We start from the raw sequence: 22726 nt of genomic DNA, 5'->3' as shown, positions 1-22726 counted from the left end.
CTCCCCTTCACCTTCCATCGAACTCAAGTTGAAAGGCTTGTCAGCAAGTCCCTTTACCCACTGAGCCATGTCACCAGCCCCTTGTCAGCTGTTGTTAAGGCGTTTCAGTTCCAGTCATGGTAGAGAGGTGGGAAGCAGACGTCACGAAGGGAGATGGGCTGTAAGAAACATCTTAGGGCTTAGTGAGCCCCTGCTTTCTGTACCTCCTTGCCAGCACTATTTTTGTCTCTGTTCTCCTTATGTCCTCTTTCAACTTTGCTCACATTATAGGCAGGCAGTGAGGCGTGAGGGCGATGTCTCTAAACCGGGGGCTCTGGAGCACTGGAATCTCCAGTAGTTTTCCATAAACTTCGCTCTCTGTGGTATAAGTAGACTGGAGTCTCTCAGCTGCCAAGCCATGTCCGCTTCCCACATTCATTCATATATATATATGAATGACTGGACTCGGGAAAAACAAGGGAAAAACGAGGGAAGGCTCAAAAGAGCAACAAAGGAGAGCTTCGATGGTCATTTGCTCTTTCTGCTCTCGGTTCCTGAAAGTGAGCTAACAGATAAGACAGGGGTTCAAAACCTGTGAGGATTGGCTGTAGGTTGTGGGAGGGGACCTGAGGTGACTGAACAATGGAGAAATCAAATGGCTTGGGGTGGGTGTCCAGACTAGATCACCACCATAGTTTGTCAATACCACCAACATCGGTCCCTTCTGCTGTCTTCAGGGGTTTAACCAGAGGGCCCAGGTCTAGGGCATCCAGCAGGCAGGAATCAAGAAATAAGTGTGCTGGTTAGTTTTTGTCAACTTGACACAAACTCAAGTTACCTTGTGGCAGTTTGAATAAGAATGGCCACCAAAGGCTCATATTTGAATGCTTGGTCACCAGGGAGTGGCACTGTTTGAAAGGATTTGGGGGCGTGGCTTTGCTGAAGGTAGTGGGTCACTGGAGGTACGCTTTGAGGTTTCAAAAAGCCCACACCAAACCCAGAGCCTCTCTCTTCCTACTTCCTGTGGATCCAGACGTAGAATTCTCAGCTACTTCTCCAACGCTGTGTCTGCCTGCGTTCTGCCATGTTTCCTGCAAAGATGAAAATGGACTAAACCTCTAAATGCATAAGCAATCTCCAATTAAATGTTTTTTTGTTTGTTTTTGTTTTGTATGTTTTTGGTTTTTTGTTGGTTTTTTTATGTTTTGGGTTTTTTTTGGTTTTTGTTTTTTTAACGAGTTGCTATGGTTATGGTGTCTCTTAACACCAAGACACACCTGGAAAGAGGGACCATCAATTCAGGAATTGCCTCCATCAGACTGGCCTGTAAGGAAGTCTGTGGTACATTTTCTTAATTGATGATCAATGTGGGAGGGCCCAGGTCACTGTGGGCTATGCCAGCCTGGCAGGTGGTCCTGTTGTATAAGACAGCAGGCCAAGGGAGTCACAGAGAGCAAATCAATAAACCGTGTGCTTTGCTTTCCTGATTTCTGCTTCAGTCCCTGACTCCAGGTACCTGCTGTGAGTTCCTACATCAGCTCTCTTCAATGATGAACTGTGACCTGTGAGTCAAATAGACCATTCCTCCCCAGGTTGCTTTTGATCAGTGCCTATCACAGCAACAAAGAAGCAAACTCAGTGACACACTCAGAGTTGGCCTTTGTGTCTCAAGCACGTGTGACTTTGGGAAGGGAGTACCTAGTTGTGGCTACTAACCTAGTGGTGGTTACTAACCTAGTGATGGCTATTAACGTAGCCTGTTGTAGACAGTCCCGAGGGTCTTCAGAGTGCAGAGGAGGTTTAGTGTGGCAATATACTTTCATGTTTATCATTACTGTTAAATTTTGGGAGGCTCTGGGCACCCAGAAGAGGGCAGAGCCATTGAGTGTGTGTTTGTGTGTGTGTGTTGCTCGTGGCTTGATTACACTCACCTGGAATAATTCTGATCAAGAACTGTGGGAGCCCCACTGACTAGACTCTTCCCATAGATACACACCTGCTTTTTTTTGCTTAGGGTGGGTTACATCCTGATAAACTCACTGGAAGCTGAAAATGTTACCAATAGAAATACGTTGTATATATTCACAGGGTGGGCACAGTGGTCCATTCCTGGATGTCATGGCTACTTGGATAGCTGAAATGGGGAGATCTTTAAGCCCAGGAGTTCAGGCAGTGTGGACAAGTCAATAAGGAAGTACATTTGCTACACTTAACCTGCTAAACATAGTTTAGTATCATAGGGCACTGCAGAGCGCTGACTTTTTCTCTTGTGTTTGTGTATGACTGCCTTGGAGAACACTATACCGTGTATTACCAGCCCAGGGAAAGGCCAAAGTCAAAGTGTACTTTCTACTGAGTGCACGTTGCATCATCATAAAGTCAGGAAGTCGGCAGTCAGGGACCATTGTTTAATATATGAAATCATCTGCTCTTCAATATAAGCCTGAGTTACTGTGCTCATTTCATAGATGGTCTAAGACACAGGAGACTGGTAACTTCGGGTTTGAGTGGGCTATCTGGCTACAAACCTGTGTTATAAATAGAGGAGGCATTTTGAAATGGGGGTGAAACGGAGCCTAAAGACTTCAGAAATCGGGGAGCATTTCCCTTGGGACTTGTGGAATTGTTAGGAAAGTTGTGTGGAGTCTGGGGTGTCTTTGCTTTTATTTCATGTAGTTGAGAGCAGGCCATCCTCTAAGTCTGGCTGGTATTCTGGTCACCATGGTTCAACATGATGCAGAAATCTTCTCTACTGTCCTCAGGATGCAGCCGCTGTGTGTGGACACAAAGGGTCACCGTGTTCTTGTATCCTTGTTCAGAATCAGATGTGGGTGGGGGCAGAGATGGAGTGCACACTTGGGCAAACATGCACAGAATGGAGTTGATTAGGCACGGCTTGCCCAAGTGTGATCAAGTACCGGAGTTTCATCATGACTCAGAATTAAAGAAATCACTCTCTAAGGATGGAATTTAAAGCCTGTGAGATGGGTCAGCAGGTGAAGGCACTTGCAGCTAAGCCTGACCACATGCGTTTGATTCCCCAGTAGGAGAGAGCTCACCCCTGCAAGCTGCCCACTCTTGACTTCAGCAAGCACTCCCACACATATATAAGTATGAGGAAACACACATTAAATACATTTATGATATAGATGATCCATAGCCAGATGAGAGACAGAGACAGAGACAGAGAGAGACAGAGACAGAGAGAGATAGAGGTAGAGACAGAGACAGAGATAGAGAGAGATAGAGATAGAATTTGGGTCTGGAGAGATGGCTTAACAGTAAAGAGCACTTGCTGCTCTTGCAGAGGACCTGGGTTCGATTCCAGCACCCACATGGAAGCTGGCAACTGTCCCTAACTCCAGAGGATCTGGTGCCCTCTTCTGGCCTTTGAGGGAATCAGGCATGCACAGAGTGCACATGCACACATGCAGGCAAAAAAAACATAAAATAAATCTTTAAAAAAAAGTGGACTTCAACTTAGAAAACAAGCAGGCAGGGAGAGAGGATATCCTCCATTGGCAGTCGACATCATCCTCTGAAGTTGGCTGTTAACTGTTCCCGGTATTTGTTTTTCCACTTTCTGTATATAAGTGGAGGCCATTTGCCCTTACCGAGGTCCCCACAACATACTAGGAAACATATACCACAAACATGACAGAAGTAACCGAATTTTGTATAAAAGCACACATACTCAGTGTCTAGATTCTTCAGCACTTCATTGTCTTGTTTTAGCATTAATACAACAAGGTCAGAGATCCTTTACTTGACTGTGAATTGTTTTTAATTATGGATGTACGTCAAAGAAATACAAGTTATTTCCTTAATTCCTCAGTAGCCTGGGGTTAGCAAAAAAATTTCAGTATTTGTTTAGGGTTTGGTTTTGGTTTTACTTTCACATGGCATTTAAATTCAGTAAAAAGCATTCCTCTTGAGTTTATGTACTAAATTTTCCCAAAATTGTTTTTTATGAAAAAATTTTCAAACATACATGAAGTTGGAAGAAGTTTTACAACAACTGTATTAATCATAATATAGATATTTCTCTACATGTTTTAATATATTTATAATATATATAATACCCATTCATTCTTCTGTCTACTTAACTTTTAATTTAAATACTTTATCTCTATGAAATACTTCAGAATGGATGGCATTAGTGACATTCTTATAGTTTCTTTCACATGATACAAAATTTGCATGTATAATAGTAAAATACACATCCTGTCTTCTTTGAGATATTTGCCCTTGGGGGCGGAGCTCAGGACTCCACTGTGCTAAACAGTTGTTCTCCCATGGCTACATCACAGTCTTTCAGTGAGTTCTGAGGAGTCCCTCCCAAGGTCCATAACAATCAGACTCCTCCCCTGCCTCCTGACACACACAATCAACCCTACAGTATGTCCCACCCACTCCCTGCCCAGTTGCCCCAGAGATAATTCTGTTTTTTTTTTCTACCATACATTTGGTTTACAAATGACATCATACAGTCTCTGGTGTGCAAGACTTCTCTCAGCATTATTTTTGAAGCACTCTGTGCATGCCCGATTCCCTCAAAGGCCAGAAGAGGGTGCCAGATCCTGTTAAGAACGGTTGCCAGCTGCCATGTGGGTGCTGGAATTGAACCCAGGTCCTCTGCAAGAGCAGCAAGTGCTCTTTACTGTTAAGCCACCTCTCCAGCCCCAAATTCTATCTGTCTGTCTATCTGTCTGTCTGTCTGTCTGTCGGTCTGTCTATCTCTATTTATCTATCATCTATCATCAATCTCTATCTATCTATCTATCTATCTATCTATCATCAATCTCTCAATCAATCATCTATCTATGCATCTATCATCTATCTATCAACCATTTATCTCAATTTTCTTTAATGTGTGTTAACTTATGCATATAGCTTGTATCAGCAGTCTATATCTTTTGTCTTGGGAACTTGAGCCAGGCCGTCATATGTGTCAGACATGTTCTCTGCCACTGGGTTATAGCCGCAGCCCTTATGTCTTGTTCTTGTTGAGCCATACTCCGTTATAGGATGGACTAGGTGATGTCTCTAGTCTCTTGGTGGATACCTGGGCTGTTTCCAGTTTGGGGCTTCTGTTACTCTCTATCCTCATGACAAAATAGCTGACCGAAATGAGAGAGGAGATGGTTATTTTGACTCCTGGTTGCTAAGAGCCCAGTTCATGGTCTCCCAGTTCCGTGGTTTTGTGAAGTAGGACACCATGGTGGAGGGGTTCTTCATGGTGGGCAGGAAGCAGAGAAAAAAATGCAGGAAGATGCCAGGGATGTGCTGATTTGTATCCTTCAATTGAGTCCAATCTCCTACCTTTTCATACTTCCAAATAATGCCATTGTCTTTAGAGTCCATCAATAATGCTGTTATCGTTAGAGTTCATCAAGGGAGTGACGTGTTTGTTAGCTCAGAGCTCTCAAGGGTTACCTGTGTATGGAAATGTCTTTCCAGTTATACCCAGAGGAACACAGCAGGAATTTCCCAGGAACTCTACCAAATGGGTGGTAGATACTGAGTGTCACAGTATAGACTTATACTGTCCTTTGTGGATATATGCTTTTATTTCTCATGGGTGAATACCTTGGAGATATATAGGTGGAATATGAACGTGCCATATGGATATGGAGTGTGCAGCCTGTAAGGCCTTTGTGCAGCCATTAACCCAGCATTGACTTCTGGTTGTTCAGGTAAGATCGTCTGTTGAAGGCAGAGGAGGAATCCCTGACTGAGTGAAGTCCTAAGTTAATGTGCATTGTCGACAGGGACAAAGTCATGTCAAGAACTCCAAAGCTTTGGAACTATGGGAAATTGGTAAAGCCATTATCCATATGGCTCAGGGTCAAGAGAAAGACCAAAGCTTTCCTTGGGAGCCTGCCTGTTCATGGAAGATTAATCAGTGTAGGTAAAGACTAGCAATTAGAGCTTCCCTCTCCCAGCTGCCCACAGCCTGAGACTGCTCGCCTACAGAGACCTCCCACTGAGACTAACTGCCCTCCCTCTACCGTACACAGTAAACTCATGGTATTTCAGGTTGTGGCAAGTGAGAAAGCTCCCACCCGAATCCCTTTAACTATAAGTGTCTGTCCTTCCCTCCCCGTCCTGTCAGGGTTCCATGAGTCAACCTTGACCTTGGCAGCCAGTGTATTTAATTTTAGCCATTTTTGTGGTGTTGTAGTAATGACTCAATTGTACTTTAAATTTCCATTTCTTTGATGATTAACCACAGTGAGCATTTGTTTGGTTTCGATGACTCTGCATTGTGTCTCTGCCTTTATGAAGTGTTTACTCAAAGGCCATTTGAAAGACTCTTTGTCTCAATTGTTAGAGTTATTCTTTTCCTTGTTATATGTAACTTGTGAATATTTTCTCCAATTGGTGTCCTCCCCGCCTTGCTATTTTAGTGATAGCTGGTGATGAACAAAAGTTTTACATTTTGGTGAAATGTAATCACCGTTTTCTGTAACCAGTTTATGAAGCCCTTCTCTTCCTGAGTCACAAACATACTCATTCATGTTCCCCACTAACACACCATATGACTACAGCGTTTATGTTTGTACTGATGAGTCATTCAAACGTACTTTGGTGGATGGTATTAAAGACCAGATTTACTTTTTCTCCATATGGACATTGTTTCTTTATTTATAGAGCAAACCTTTCTTTCTGTTTAATTGCGTTTGATGCCCTTTTGGAAAAGCAAATGAGAATTTGCCTCAGCCTATTTCTGAGTTCTTGTCTGTTTCAGAAATCTGCATAAACAACTTTTTGGGGAAACTGAGTATTTACTATGTGTCTTATTGTTGGTGTTCTCAGCATGGGCTGGAGGCAACAAAGCTGCTCTCTTGGGTCTAGGCACTGTTCCCTTCAGAGGATGCATGTGGTATTCCATCCCTCCTGGGAGCACATTGCCTTGACACTCCTCGTGTCCTTTTTCTTGTGATTGGCAGGAAAGCCACGGGTGGACTTCTGAAGGTGGTACCATGTGTGAATCTTAATACAATGCATTCCAAATGGTGATAGTCCCTCCACATCCTGCTTCTGCAAGGAGACCAAAGAGAGGCCAAACCTATTTGTTGATCTCTAAATCAGTAGTAAACTATGTTTTGTGTCCTGGGAGGTGCTTGTTAGGGAAGCGCTTTTCCACTGAGCTATACCCCTACACATTCATTGAATTAATTCACTCATTCAAGTGTGTGTGTTTATATTTATTTGTTTGTTCATTTATTTATTTATTGAAAGAGAAAATATATAGGCATGTGTATACAATGGCATGTGTATGTAATGGCAGGTGTGTAATGGCATTTGTGTGCAGTGGCATGTATGTGCAATGGCATGTGTGTGCAATGGGAATGTGTGTGCAATAGCGTACGTGTGCGATAGCATGTGTGTAGAGGTCAGAGGACACCATACAGAGGTCGGTTCTCACCTCAGTCCTCTCCTCCTACCTTCTGTAGTCTGGAGATTGAACCCAGGTGGTCAGGCCTGGCAGTTCAATTTTACTCAGGGAGCAGTCTTGCCAACTCTGTCCAGTTCTTTTGAGATGGAGGCTTACTAAGTTGCTCGGCTGGCCTTGAGCTGGCAGTCCTCCAGCCTCAGACTCCTACCTGCTGGGGTTACAGTCACATGCCACCAGGAGAATTGCCTCGCCCAGTGGCTCGGCACAGTGATAACATCAGTTAGGCTGAGGCGGTTAGTCTTATTCAAGACCTGTGTGTCCATACTGAGATTTTAGCTATTATGAGTTTTGGGGTTTTTTGTCTAATTTTTCTGTAAATCAGTGAAGGAGAAAGATTAAGATCATAGAATTTTGGGCTGAAGAGATGACTCAGCAGTTAGGAGAACTGAGTGTTTTTCCAGAGGTCCTGAGTTCAATTCCCACCAACCACATGGTGGCTCACAACCATCTGTAATGGGATCCAGTGCCCTCTTCTGATGTGTCTGAAGACAGCTACAGTGTACTCATATATATATAATAAACACATCTTTTAAAAAAATAATAGAGTTTTGTTGCTCTTTAAAAAATTGTGTATTTTTTAGTACTTTAGTTGGTATGTACATATGATTTTCTGGACACTCAAAATACTTTTATCATTATGAAATATGTTTACGGTAATGTTTTTAATCTAGAAGGCTATATTTCTAATATTACCCTAGTCTCACCACTTTTTTCTTTTGTTCTTTTTCCTGAGACATGGTTTCTCTGTGCAGCCCTGGCTGTCCTGGAACTCACTGTGTAGACCAGGGTGGCCTTGAACTCAGAAATCCGCCTGCCTCTTCCTCCCAAGTGCTGGGATTAAAGACGTGTGCCGCCACCGCCTGGCTCTTAATTTCTTCAGAAAAACTGTCATTAAAATATAGTGTATCTCGAAAAACCAAAAAAAAAAAAAAGTAGCGTAATGGGATCAGGGCTGTCGCTCAGCTGGCAGAGTGTTTACCTAGCAGGCATGAGGCTCTCGTGTGCAGTCCTGTTCATACAGACAGACAGACTGGTGACCCACACCTGTAATCCCAGCACCCACAAAGTTAAGAGAGTGAATCATAAGTCTAAGGACGCTGAGGGCAGTGTCTGACAACCAGCCTGGGGTACACAAGGCCCTGACTTAAAAAATCCTTTAAGGCTAGAGAGATGACACAGTAGTTAGAAGCACTCTCAGCTCTTACAGAGGACCTAGGTTCAATTTCCAGCACCCACATGGTAGTTTAGGCATCTCTAGTTCTAGGGGTACTGGCACCCTCTTCTGGCCTCCTGAAAGAAGTGCACTTCCATATATGTGGGCAACACATGCAAATATGTTTGTTTACAAGGTTGGACTTTGGATGGAACCGTATGTAGTTTCTGTCTGTTCTCTCTGCTGTCAACTCTCTCTGTTTTCACTGTTTTCTTTGGAGTTGTTGAATATTTTACCGAATTCCCGTTTAACTTCTAAACTGGTGTGTGCTTGAGAAATTCCATTTCTAACTTGGTGGAGATTGCAGTGTCAGACCCTTGATCATGTTCCATATCTCTTCCCCCTTCCCTTCTCCCACTTTCTCCAGGCCCACTTGCTCTGGCCCCTGCTCACTCTGGCCCAAAGTATACTATAGCTGTCTTCAGACACCCATAAGAGGGCATCAGATCTCATTACAGATGGTTGTGAGTCACCATGTGGTTGCTGGGATTTGAACTCATGATCTCTGGAAGAGCAGTCAGTGCTCTTAACCACTGAGTCATCTCGTCATCTCCAATTTGTTATTCTTAATGTGAAAATAAATACCTCTTTAAGGGTTTTAACTACATAAGGCAGGAATGACTTGGTGTGGACAGTTCCCTAAGAGTTTAAATAACATTAAAAACGTGGCCAAAGGCATGGAACTCAAAAGGAGTCAACAGTATGGACCATGGAATCCCTCTAGACAAGTTACAAACAAAAAATCACAATCATTTTGGTAATGAAAGAGCAAGAGTGACTAGTATAGAGACTGAAATAAGGAAAAATTCACAGAGAGATTCAGAAGGCACACACACACACACACACACACACACACACTCCATAGTCAGATGAGAGACAAAGTGACAGATATACAATTTCACATATCAAACTAGACCTCAGTCTTAATCTGTTGACTTAAAGACTTTGAGAACTACAGACTGTATAAAGTTCGTCTGAAAAAAAAATAGATGGAAAATTGGTGTGTGTATGTGTGTGTGTGTGTGTGTGTGTGTGTGTGAGAGAGAGAGAGAGAGAAAGAGAGAGAGAGAGAGAGAGAGGAAGAGAGAGATCCTTGTTCCTTCAAAAATATGGTGTCTACTTGCTAATGCCTTGTTATGATTTTTTATTGTGTAGAAAAATGTTCCTAGGGGTCAACATGTACAGAATTGTATGACTGCAGAAGATAATGTCAAGGTAATGCTAATACCAGGAAGCTAGATTTGTGCCAGTTATTTGTGCCTCTCAGCTTCAAATAAATGTCCTTTAAGTTAACACGAAATTCCACGTTCTCGGTAGAGGGCGCTAGAGCAGCAAGCTAGAAAAACTGCAGTTACTCTTCTATTAAAATGGAATGGTGCTCAGAAAACCCATTCCAATGGAAATGTGGCTAAGTTAAAAGCATTTGATGCACCTAACACTGAACATCTAACTCAGCCTAACCTGTCTTCACCATGCTCAGGACATTAGCCTGTATTTGGGCAAAGCCCATCTAACACAGTCCTTATTTCTGTGTTCAGCTCATGTAGTTTATTGAATGCTATGCCCAAGGTAAGGGTAGTATAGTTGTGTGAATATACTTTTGTACCATTATAAGGCCAGAAATTTATCAACTGTGAGCTGCTTTGTAAGTTGGAGTCTGTCTGCACTCCTGCCCTCTGTGGTATTGTTGCCATGAGGACATTTGATGAAGTCCCCAGCTCCAACTGTATCCCATAATGTAGGTTTTCCCCAGCCACCCTGTAGCTTCAGCCTGTTAGCTGGCTGAATACGTGCCTGAACTCTGATAGATTCTGCTTGCCTGAAACCCAGGGGACTCCCACTGAACGGCGTGCTTTTTTGTGGACCCTGTTAACTGTGCTGTAGGCTACATTTGTCTGCAGTGTGAAGGTTTGTTTCCTGTCTGCCTGGGATGGACAACCTGGTCTAGCTCATGCAAGTCACCTGCCTGCTATGTGAGGCACGTTCAGTTCTCCAAGGTCTGAGTGTCCTTGGGGCCTGGGGGAGGGCACTTTTGGCTTTGTCTTTCCTTGGGTATTTAAGATGCTTACATAATTTCCTAGTATATGGTGGTCATTTGTTTTACTTAACATGCCCTTAGGTTACACTTCATCTTTCAGACTGTTGCTTTATACAGCAACGCTGATGGTTTGTTGCACAGCCTCCTTCCCACGTGTAGAGAGTTTATATATAACCGCAGCACTGGTGAGTCAGCTTTTCGCTTTTTTTTTTTCTGCCTAGTTTTGATTTGGGAGAGTTTGAAACTGAGTTGGGCTCTCACTCCTCAAAGGAAATGCACATACCCTTTGCTTCAATGGCAGGACTGTCACCAGTGTAACTCATGTGTGTCGTCAGATTCGAGAGGAAGCAAGGGTCCTAAGGTCCCTACTGAAGAGGTCAGTGGTCATTTGTTCAGCTGGGCAGCACTTCAAGTTACTGAGTGTGTGACAATGAGATTCTTGGGGAAAAAACAGTGATGTACCATCTAGCCAGCAGTCTTAATTTGTTTAAATGTAAAACGGCTGAGAAATGGGTGACTGGAGTGCAGGAGCTCTGTCATCAATGGGGTTATACTAAAGCACGGAGGACAATAACAAAAATGTAGCCAAACTGAGTAAATATGCCACGGCTTTGAATTTCTGTGATTTTTATCTGTTAAAATCTTTAAGACCTGAGATTTCACAAGCTCACATAGCCTTGTGATCCTAACAATAGAAACTGTACACATGACCACAGCTGTGGCTCTTACAAGTTAAGGCACACCAAAAAAAAAAAAAAAACAACAAAAAAAAAAACCTAGAGACAGTATTAAGTCCCAGCCTACCCTGATGTCTTAGTGACAGGCAGTTTTAAGGAGCATCCCAGGGGATTCTGAGGCAGGTGGTATCTTGACCACACTTTTGAGAAACCCTGAGTTGGCATCAGATGAGCTCTTATAAGAAAAGTAAGGTTTTATAAAAAAAATCAGAATAAAAGTTATTTATCCACCCGTGAAATGAGCCAATTCAAACCAGATTAGATTATGTGACAGATTAAACGTGGGTTTATTGGGAAGTTGCTCTTGAGTGGGTGAGTTCTCTGGCCCCAAGGAAGGAGGCCAGAGGAGTCACCATGAGAAGGGAGAGAGAAGAGGATGAGGAGAGAGAAACAAAGAGCGTGAGGGGGTGGGGTGGGGGTAGAGAAGGCCAAAGTGTCTGGATTATATACGGAAGAGCCTCTGGGGAAGGGCAGGCCAGCCCCTGGGCTGGAAAGTTCAGCTTTGGGGGCAGGGTATGCCAGATAGGACTGAGGGATGCTGGGAGAACCTGGAGGCCAGGTCTGTTTTATATGTAAAGTATGCACCTCAGTCCCAGGTCTGAAACCAAACACAGGATAGGTAAATTGTTCATGTATCCATTTACGGTATGAATAGTCATCTGATGCTTCACCCAAGAATTAAGGCTGACATCCTTTGCCATTGATTTCTGTGTGGCAATGTCTTCATGTGTCCCTGATCGTTTTAGACCTGCGTGGTAACGAAGAAGTGACTTCAGATAGTCCTTTTTCTTTCCAGTAGGAAGGTAAATGAAAAACTAATTTTGAATTAGCAGACTAAAGCTAAGTGGTATCAAAGAAATTAAAACTAGAGAGCATTTGGAAACACAAAAATAAAACCTAGTATTTTCTTAAGTATCTAGGAAAACAAAGTACTTTAATGAAAGATCCTTGGATACTTCTGCGTGGACAAGAGAGGGCCTCCCAAGACCCCACTCCTAGCGGAGGAGTGGCAGGGTAGGAGGAGTCATTTTGAGGGTGTGGCCAGTGGTAGGTTGCCCCACCCCCATGCACAGGAGGGAGGCAATTGGATTAAGTGGATGAGAGGGGCGTGTTGAGAGGGTCCAGGGAGGCTGGGGCGGTGGGAGGATAAAAGATATAGTTTATGTTTGAAGTTCTTAAACAATGAACTTAAAAAAAAGCCCAGATCTGTAAGGTTCAATTACAGCATTTAAGGCATATGTGTCCTTTTTAGACTAAGTGAGTTTCGATCAGAAATTAAGAGAGAAACAGGAAAATGGGCGAGACCTGCCCTGCTTTCTCACCTCAATAGTAGCTGAGGATTTGGCCCACGCTGGCCAATTTTTCTGTTTGGAAACCAGCTGTACAAAGTGAAACCTAAAGTGTACCCCTGGGGCAAAGGAAAGCGTGTTGGGTATCTCGGGAAATCTGTGGCTCCTCCCTCATTCTTCAGGGTGAGGCAGCTCCCACAAGGAACTGCACCAGGGACACTGAGTCAGCCGCCTGTGGGGCAGGCTGGAACTTCCCAGGTGACCTGGCATGGTCACAGGATGCACTCTTTCCTGGAACTCCCTGGGTTTCTGCTGTATTCTTAGGTCACTGCGACAGTACCACACCCACTGTACTGAGAAGCCCGGTTTTGAAGTCACAGGAGTGAACACTCTGAGCCCTGTGTTCTGAGGCCTCAGGTGAAGGAAGGCATGGCTGTGTTCTCACTGTCTCGGTGGTCAACCCTGTTAGGAGGAAGTTTCTACAGTAAATGAATTAAAAAAAAATAGTGAGAAAAGAGCTGGAAAGGGATGAAAACGCAAGCTTTCTATCTGGAGGCATTTAAAATATACTTTGAAAGTGTAGCGGTTTCTTCAAAGTGCGGGGATCAAGTTCAGCACTAATGAAGACCACGTCCATCTGTGAGCGAATCAGATTTCACAGTTCTGTGGGCACCTCGCTCATTTCATTGTAACCAGGGAAGGATATTGATAACAGCAACATAACAGATACCATGCTTTGGAGGGTCTCCAGTGGTGGCATAACAATGTCCCCTGTCGCCCTGTTGTAAAGTTACTTTATGTGTCTAAATCAGAAAAGTCATCTTGACTGAGTGTGTGGATTGACTCCAGTCATCCTGAAGTGTTTGTACTTGAACACATGAAGGCCAGGGGGCAACCTTAGGTGTCCTCTCTCAGGTCCTGTTTACCCTGTTTTGGGGCAGGGTCTCTCAATGGTTTGGAATTCACCAAATATGGCTGTACACTCCTGATTCTTGGGAGAGCCGCAGCCCCACTACCATCCTGATTTGTTTGAGTAGACTTACACCTTGGGCCACGAAACCCCTCACACGCTCTCACTGAAATTTGACCATAGAAATCAGTTCTCATGATCTGCAGTTCCGACATTCAGGAAAACCAGCTTCTCAAAAATATTAAAACCATCCTGATAATGTAGCTTAGTAAGTGTATTTCCTGTATGGGATGGCAGCATGGATTCGGTTTTGAACTGGCTTAGACTTATTTCTTACAGGTTTGAGAAATGTTGTCTTTGTCAATATACTGGTGAAGGTATACAGTGAGAGAAGTCACCACTGAGCCGCCCTCCTGCAGAGATGTGGCACAACCTGAGAACCATGGAAGTGGGACCTCTCACAGCATGACACAAGTGCAGAATGGCCACGGGTCTTTATTAACATCAGACAAGAACTGGAGAGGGCTCAGTGGGTGAAAGGTGTGTGATGCACAAGCCTGACCAGCCAGGTTCAAGCCTCCAAATCCACTCTACACGCATACTGTGGCACTCCCAGCCACCCAACATCAAATATACACACACAAAATAGATTTTTAAAAAAGCAAACGAGCAGAAGAAAAGCCCACAAAAATCTCTATATTCAATTTGACTATCTTTGGAATTCTTCATTAAGGTTTTCACGGAATACAAAGCTCAAACGTAACTGTCTACATCCACCACAAAACAGAATCAAGTAAGTGGTTAGCACGCAACATAATTATCTTTTTCATTTTTAAAAATATAAATAACAAAAATGTTCAGGGTTTTACAGTTTTCTTAACGTGTGTGTGTGTGTGTGTGTGTCTTTTTAAGGCTTTGTGTTGCAGGCTGGTACTTGTACACTGCCCACCAGCAAGGAAGGCCGCCGTGGATACATTCCTGAGGGTGCCACATGCTCATCTCCGCCGCCTCAGCCTGGGGAACCAGCAGCAGACACCCTCCACCAGGTCAGTGTCACTGATTTCCCTTCGACAGAGTGGGAAGGCTCCAGCAGTGTGTGAGTTCTCAGAAGACCAACCGTAAAAGGCAAGAAAGACTCCTGGATAGTCTCCTCCTTTTACTCAGGAAGCCCCCAATAACCCACAACTCAAACCGAAGTTTGTAGTAAAATATCTTTCAGATTAAACAGTGTTGAAAGTGGCATCTTTTGCTCGGGTCTTTCAGGAGAGGTTAGAGAGGAGAGGTCAACGTTGGGAAAATGCCACCAAATACAGAGCCCCCCCCAGGAGTCATATGGCTGGTGAGGGCTGGGGGCAGGGAGATGTTCCCGGCCTTGGGCCTGAAGTTCGAGGGAAGCGACTCCAGCAGACACCTGACCTGCTCCTGGCCCAGCTTTATCTTGTCATCCAGCTTCCGCTGTTCAATGAGGAGTGTGGACTTCATTTTCACAAAATGTTGGTAGTCCTGGAGCTGCTCGGCGGACAGGTAATTGGCCAGGATGTCCAGTACCACGCGCTCCCTCCGGTCCAGGTTCTCCTTGAGCTCCCGTGCATCCTCATGCTGCCCAGTCAGAACCTTCCTTTTCTCGTTCAGAGAACTCTGACAAGGTAAAATGAAGAGCTAAGTCAGCCATACATAGTCCTGCCTCTCACAGAACTGCAAACCACCACTCTACTCAACGGTGCTAAGGATGTGTATAGATTATTATTATTACTATTTACTATCCTTATGCTGAACCCTCTGTGGTGGTTAAATGCTGTGGTAACAACCTGACCTTTTTAGGCCTACACTTACTGAGTCAGTCCTCAAGTTCTCTGAGCACTTAGTGTCCCCTCAGGGATGTGCTAGATTCTCAGCCATCTGTCCATCTACTGAATCAAAAACTGCAGGGGGCTGGAGAGATGGCGCTCTGGTTCAGAGCACAGACTGACTGTTCTCCAGAGCACCTGAGTTCGATTCCCACACCCACATGGCAGTAACAATGGCCTCTAACTCCAGTACCAAGGCAACCCATGCCCTCTTCTGGCCTCTTCAGGTAATGCACACAGGGCACACACAAACACACACACACAAACACACACACACACACACACACACACACACACACACACACACACACATATATCTGCAGGCAGGGCCCTGAAATCTATGCTTTAACAGGACCTCCTGGCCTCTAATCTCAACTAAAAGTCTGTTCAACAAGGATACTGGTGTCCTACTTTAGAGTTTCCTACACCAGCCCAGTGGTAAGCTGCCCACCTCTGCAGGGCTCATTGACTTTCTAGAAATACTTCATGTGTTTCTGTATCCAATGTGCCGACACAGTGTAAACACCACAGTAAGTACTTTTTAAAAATTTTAAATTGAATAGTTTTCAGACCTTTCAGACCAAAATGACTGAGAAAATGTAAAATGGAATTCAATCATGAAGTGCTGTGACTTAAACGTCCCTCAGTACAAGTAACCTTACTTAGGATGGCTAAAGGTTCATGGGACTGCCTCATGTCCCCAACTCTGGCTTGTCAAATCTTTTGAGATGGGGTCTCACTATGTATCCCTGGCTGGCCTGGAATGCCATGTAGACCAGGCTGGACTTGAACTCAGCAATCTGCCTACCTCAGCTTCTCCAAGGGATTAAAGGTGTGTGCTGCCACCGCCACCACCACCACCATGCCCAGCTAGCTCATGAGATTTCTACAATAATGCCTACAACACAGTAAAAAGTTAACAGTCGAACTGTATCACTATCCCCACTCTCGCAGCTCTTCCCCTAATTTAGTCTGAGGCTTGAATTAAACACCCATGTCTGACTCACCATAAGGAGAAGTCTGAGGCCACAGCCTGAGCTCCTAGCACTGTCGGCATCAAAGCTTCACACACTTCTCACTGTACCTCAGATGAACACTGTGGATCTGAAGCCTATGGGCATTCCTCCCTACCCAGCTCCCAGCCATGGCATGAAGACACCGGCTTTGGTATTAATTGGGTCAGCTGGCCCCTTTCTACTGATAGTTTTAGTTTCTCAGAGAAGCCAGGCACTAATGCAGCATGCTAAGGATTCAGGATGTGAAGCACGAGGCCCAGTGTCTGTCACAACAGCACTGTCCCTCCAGGGAAGGACGTGGAGTCATGCCAGTGTATGTGCCCACGTGTGGGTCCATCATACAGATTCCAGGGGCGCATTTCTGCCCTCACACCCCAGTAGTTCTGTGGTCCTTCTCTCTTAAACGTCTAATGTGTCTTTACCTCTATGAGGAATCAAGGAAGGAGAGAACCACCTGGGTCCTGTGCATCTGCCCTAAGTGTCCATACTGAATCTTGCCTACAAGATGCTCTCTCACCTCCACAGCATTGTCATCTGGGAGAAGGGACTGCATCTGATGGCCTCTCTGCACAGAGGGCTCAGATGGTAAAACCGCTAGGCCACATACCCTTTCTTCTTTACTGGCGTCTTCACCAAGGCCACTGAGGACGTTCTCCACTCGGGCGAGTCGTCCAGACAGGGAGAGCAGCAGGTTGACCACCTTGTCCAAGTCCCCTATGAACATCTTGTACTTGTCAAACTCGTTGGGCTTGCAGAGCTCACTGATCAGAGCCTCCACCTCTTCTCCCAGGGCATCGTTCAGCTTGATGTCCATGAGCAGACTCCCCTTTGCTTCCTGGAGGGTCTCGAGCTTGTGGGTGAGGCTTCCAATGAGCTCAGCCTAGAACCACAGGAGAGACACACAGCAAAGATGAGCCAGAGCTGTTGCTGCGAGGCGGACAGACACTCCTGGCCCCACCTTGCCTTCAAGGCTCAGCTAAAAGCTCCTCAGCTCTATGAAGACAGATGACTCAAACCACAACTTTTTTTTTTTTTTTTTTTTTTTTTGCCTTTCCCTGACTGTCTACAACTGCCATACTTGGAGCCTATTCAGTGTTCCCCGGCCCACACCTGATTACACATGGACTAGTCATATTCGCCACAGTGTGCATACAGTTCTGCCTTTCCAACTGGTTTGTTAACGTCTCATTCAAAGTCCTTTCATTCTTACTGGGCACAAGGTGGCCACACAGTGGGTGAGGGAGAGACTTGGGGAGGTGCTCACACCATCAGAAAGGCTCTCCTCACATCATCATTACAAACACTGACGTCAGACAGTAGACCCGAAAGCTACTCAGCTTTGCCTTTTAACTAAATCCAGAGCTGCTTACCATGACTATGTAATTTAAGCCCCTAATCAGAAGTTTCTGAACTTACAAAAGGAGGCTACACAAACACAGCTTGTGTGTTTTGTTGTTGTTTATTACAACCTCTGGGGGGTTTTGCTTTACAGCCCAGGTTTGCTTGGAAGAGACTATGTAGGCAACTCCGGCTGGGAACTTGTGGCAATTCTCCTGCCTCTGCCAGTTGAATGCTGAGATTATAGGCATGCAACACTTAGTCCAGCCTTGAAAAACAGACTGGAGATGGGGGAAGGAAATGAGTATGGAAAGCTTCTACCACTGTTTTGCTCTGACCCCATCATGGTCAGGAATGCACTCGAGAGGGAAGTGTGCTGTACGCCCCCACACACCCTCTGGAAGCCAGAACTTCATGGTTCTTTGGTGTCAGCAGGTCACAAGCCCTTGAAATGTCTATGCTCTGGCTTCAACAGTGATATCCTGTTGTCTGTTCAACTTTCCTGATCCTCGTAGCTACAGGCAGCTAAATGGACACAAGCTGCCCTTCTAGGGGAAAAGCTGTGCAGTGTCTAAGCATTTCCTCAACTGAAGACTCAGCCAGGGTAACACAGTGGGAGGGAATATTACTTAGGGTTAATTACGTTCTCTGTTACCCCACCCCCAAAGCATCCTTCATTGGCACCCATCACTATGAGAGAGAGCAGCAGACTTCACAACCAAGTTGCCCCCTAGTGCGGAGCTTGGGTGAGTTTGTGCCTATGAAGAGACACTTGAGTCTCTGAAGGCAACTCTGAGACGAAAAGCGACAGACCATGCCGGGTCACCCAGTGCTCCCTGTCTATTACTGCATGACAATGGCCGAGAGCCAGGAGACATCGACCCTGGGCTGTTTTAACCTTGCAGGTATACCTGCCAGGCTGGACTCTCTAAACATTAGCAGACAGTGCTGTACTCAACCAGGCATGTTGTGAACTCCTGCAGTCCCGGCACTGGAGGAGTTCAAGGCCTGGAACATAGTGAGTCCCAGGAGAGTTGTGGCTATACATCGAGACCTTTGTTCAGTAAAACCCAGGGTGGTCAAGGTGGCCCAGCAGGTGGGGGTGCTTGTATAAGCCTTACTAACACTCCGGACCGCCATTCTTCTGCGAGTCTGCTGGCTCTCGGGTCCTAAGCAGTCCACAGGGCTGGCAGGAGGGATGAGAGGCAGGCAGCCTGGTGTACGGGTCTCACATGGCACTCTGGGGTCAGGGTCCAGTCTAGTCTGCTGGGTCTTTCCGTCCAGATCCAGCTCTGGTTTTTGAAGGCATGGACTGGGCAGAGCCACACATGCAGACCCCAGAAGCCTGCGCACCTTCTGTACTTTACAGTAAGGTAGTGCACCAACTACTGAGCAGACGCCTCAGTCAGCCCTGCCTCACTGTTACGTATGTGCATGGAATATAGGCTTTTGTTCACCAAGTCTTTAACTACGGAGATCTGCGTTTGAGAATACAGTGAAGAGGGTCTGAGTAACTGAAGGCATCAAGGGGGAGGCCAGCTGTGCTTCCAACATTTCTTTGTCAGAAAGATTTTTTTTAAAAAAACAACAAATAACTTTAACAGAATTCACTTAGGACAGGAGATTTGAAGAGTTTTAAAAGAGAACGTATCTTTTATACATGTACCTGCTTGTATGTATGTGCACCGTTGTGTATAGAGAACGTATCTTTTATACATGTACCTGCTTGTATGTATGTGCACCGTTGTGTATAGAGAATGTATCTTTTATACATGTACCTGCTTGTATGTATGTGCACCGCATGTGTATAGAGAATGTATCTTTTATACATGTACTTGCTTGTATGTATGTGCACCGCATGTGTATAGAGAATGTATCTTTTATACATGTACTTGCTTGTATGTATGTGCACCGCATGTGTATAGATGCCTGTGAAACCAGAAGACAGTCAGATCCCCTAAAGCTCGAGTTATAGGAGCTGTGAGCCACTCAATATGGTTGCAGGGAACTGACCCTGGGTCCTCTGCAAGAGCACCAAGCGCTCTAATGGCCGCCATCCCTGCCCCGTGAAAGAGAGATGTTTAATACCATCCTAGTCTCTCCCAGGAGTTACTAGACTTGTAAGCCACTGCCATTTACCCACTGCTAACTCAGGCTGTGGGAGACGCTGTTTATATGGGTTCTTTTTCTAAACATAGTTCAACACACCCTGCTCCCATCGCTCCATCTGCACACGAAACATCCTGCTGGGTCTTTTCCCTCATCAGCAGAGGAGCACAGACTCCAGCCTGATGGAGACCAGCCTGATGGAGACCAGCCTGACGGAGACCAGCCTGACGGAGACCAGCCTGACAGAGACCAGCTTGACTTGATCACTGCCAGGTGGTCACTTCACCTGTGCCATCAGCAAGACGACAGCCCACCTGCCTGAAGCTAGCATGTCTTACTGATCTCATACTCTGCCAGGCACCTCAGAACTCAATCACTGCTTTGACAGCCCAACAACACAGGTATTATTGTCCCAGCTTCACTGATAAGCACAGTGAGGGTATGGAACATGCCCCCTCCCATACAGTAAGTGGCAGAGCAAGGCTTGTCTGGCTCCAGGGTGCTGACTTCAATTGGTACTTTAAAATTCCTCACAGGAATGAGGCTCAAATGTATGCACACTGGAAGACAAAGATATGGACACACCTTGTTTTCTACGCTATCACAAGGTCAGGCCATAGTTCAGTTCAGCACTTGTTGAAGTAGGTGCCTGGGAGGAAATACCCAGCTCCCCACGCAGCAGTACTGCCTGCCCCTGCTCTGAGGCTTGTGGTGCAGCATCACCCAAAATACACCACTACAAACACACTTAGCTTCTGTTGGCTGTTTTCATCTCAAGAAAAATTTAGCACTTCTGGCTGGGGCAGAGTAGAGTTTAGGTAGAGTTTCTGGCTAAACCTGGCCAAACCATTTCTACCTGATGGGTTTGTTTCTTTTGTTGTAAATGCAAGATCCAGGACTGCGTGTTAACTGCCACCTCTGGGTGAGCTTTAGACAGTCGGGGCAGTTGCAGATAGTGACGAGGCCAGACCTTGTCCACATCGTGTGACCTGATCCAAGCAGAGGTGGCCGGGCCTGATGGTGACGTCAAGCATCTCCAGCATGGTCTCTGCTAAGAATCCTGCTCCATCTCTCCTCCAGGAAGCTTGACTAGAATGTCACCATACTTACTTGAGATGGTCTCTTGGTGCCAGTTAAGGTAAGATAAGGGACGAAATGAATCTGCAAGGTCAATCATCTTTGCAGACAACGTGCACAGCACCTGGAGCTGGGACTCATCCTGACCACGCTTCCTCTCCCACCCTCTGCTACTAATCCACCGCCAGCTCCTGCCTGTTTTTAAACAGAACAACACAACAACTCTTCCAAAAAGCTCTTAAACTGCTCCCAGGATGTTGATGAGACTTGTGCATCATGGCTGCACTACCTTGCAGTGACTGAACTGCCCTCCCATCCCACCCAACTCCAGACATAGCTGCTTGAGGGACTCCTCTGAAAAGCCAATCTGCCTGCCTTCTGCCAAGCCCCAGCGGGTGACCTCTGGTGTGGGCCACAATGTCATAACCGCCACAGCTTCCCTCTTTTGCATGTTATAATTAAATCCCAGGGTTCTGGGGGCATTCTGAGACCAAGAAGAGTACAGCTTTTCATACGTTAACAACCTCAGGGCAAACTGAGGGAAACCTTGTCTGCAGAGCCTGAGGAGGCTTGAGTGAGCTGGCGCAGGATCCTGCGCTTTCTCTCTCTCTCCTTTCCCAGCTCTGTCTCCAGTGTGGCTCCACCCAGGTAGGTCCACCCCACAGTGGTGGCACAGATACCCCAGAAACCTTCCTGGGAGCTGGAGTAGGGTGCCCTGGGTCTAGAGTGCGAGGCGATCCCCACTCATCTCCCTTCTCTTCACTAAGGAACTGCACAGCTGCATAGGCTGCAACGAGTGAGGGCCTGTCCAGCTACAGGACTGAGAATAGGAATCTCTGGGAGCCAAAGACTGTGGGAAACTCCTAGAGAGGAAGGAGCTGGTCCAGAAGATGCTTGAAACTTGGCATGAACTCTCTGGGAGGGGCGGGGGTGTCTCCTCACTTTTCAGAGGCACATGTAGGGAAAGACAGAGTACAACAAAGGCTCTGAGAAGTTCAGTGTATTAAAAATGTTACCCAAGTCCCAAACTCCAGCCAGAGGGGCTCAGTGAGGACAGAGTCACATAACATCACAAAGGTTTCCAAAACAGGATGGGTGCCAGAGCCACTCTCAAAGGTGAGGCAGAAGTTACAGTTTGGGTCTACAGGAACAAGGCCTGCCTCAGTCAACATTCTAGAGAGGGCTGCACCAGGGCCCAGCGGCTCACAGCACAGAATACAATATGCAGTTACTCAGGTATAAAGGACCAGAAGAGGTAACGAACTGATGCTAGACTGGAGGTAAGTCTGACATTAGGATTACCAGTCTTTAAAAGGTTTTCTTCAGTAAGCGTCCTTCATTATAAGAGAACACACTTGAAGATTCAAGAAAAAGAAACTAAAAAATGAAAATTTTACAACTGAAAATGATGGTAATCTGAAACAACAACAAAACCACATGGAGAACTGAGTTAGGAAGTAAACCTGAGGCCAGACGGATACAAACTAACCAATGTGAAGAATGGAGCTTCCGGGATTCAAGGGATGGGAAACTCTAACACTGAATCGTTCAGCCCCTAAGAGAATTATTATGCAACTAAGAAAAGAGCGGTTGAAAATGCCCCCATCTATTCACAGCCCCAAGGAGCTCCATGTGCATGCGCACACACCACAAGCTCAGTGATGACAGGCATGTGGTGACGGGAAGCAGGCAGCCACCTTGGAGGAAGATC

At 45.6% G+C, this 22726-nt stretch overlaps 1 protein-coding gene across 2 annotated transcripts in view; it reads right to left on the bottom strand.

The window, feature by feature from the left end:
* Positions 1 to 14103: 14103 nt before the first annotated feature.
* Positions 14104 to 22726, bottom strand: part of Shroom3 (shroom family member 3) — a 151418-nt gene continuing 142795 nt past the window's right edge. For both annotated transcript variants that reach the window (XM_028789199.1, XM_028789198.1), the window contains exons 9-10: positions 17099 to 17371; positions 14104 to 15266 (exon numbers count right to left, since the gene is read on the bottom strand). In XM_028789199.1, the coding sequence (XP_028645032.1) occupies positions 14898 to 15266; positions 17099 to 17371 (642 nt within the window). In that variant the 3' untranslated portion in view covers positions 14104 to 14897. The remainder of the gene's footprint in view (positions 15267 to 17098; positions 17372 to 22726) is intronic.

The sequence above is a fragment of the Grammomys surdaster genome, unplaced genomic scaffold (assembly GCF_004785775.1).
Source record: "Grammomys surdaster isolate TR1022 unplaced genomic scaffold, NIH_TR_1.0 125793, whole genome shotgun sequence".
In the NCBI taxonomy this organism is placed as follows: domain Eukaryota; kingdom Metazoa; phylum Chordata; class Mammalia; order Rodentia; family Muridae; genus Grammomys; species Grammomys surdaster.
The sequence above is the reverse complement of the archived record's forward strand: the minus strand, read 5'-3'. Positions and strand labels throughout refer to the sequence as shown.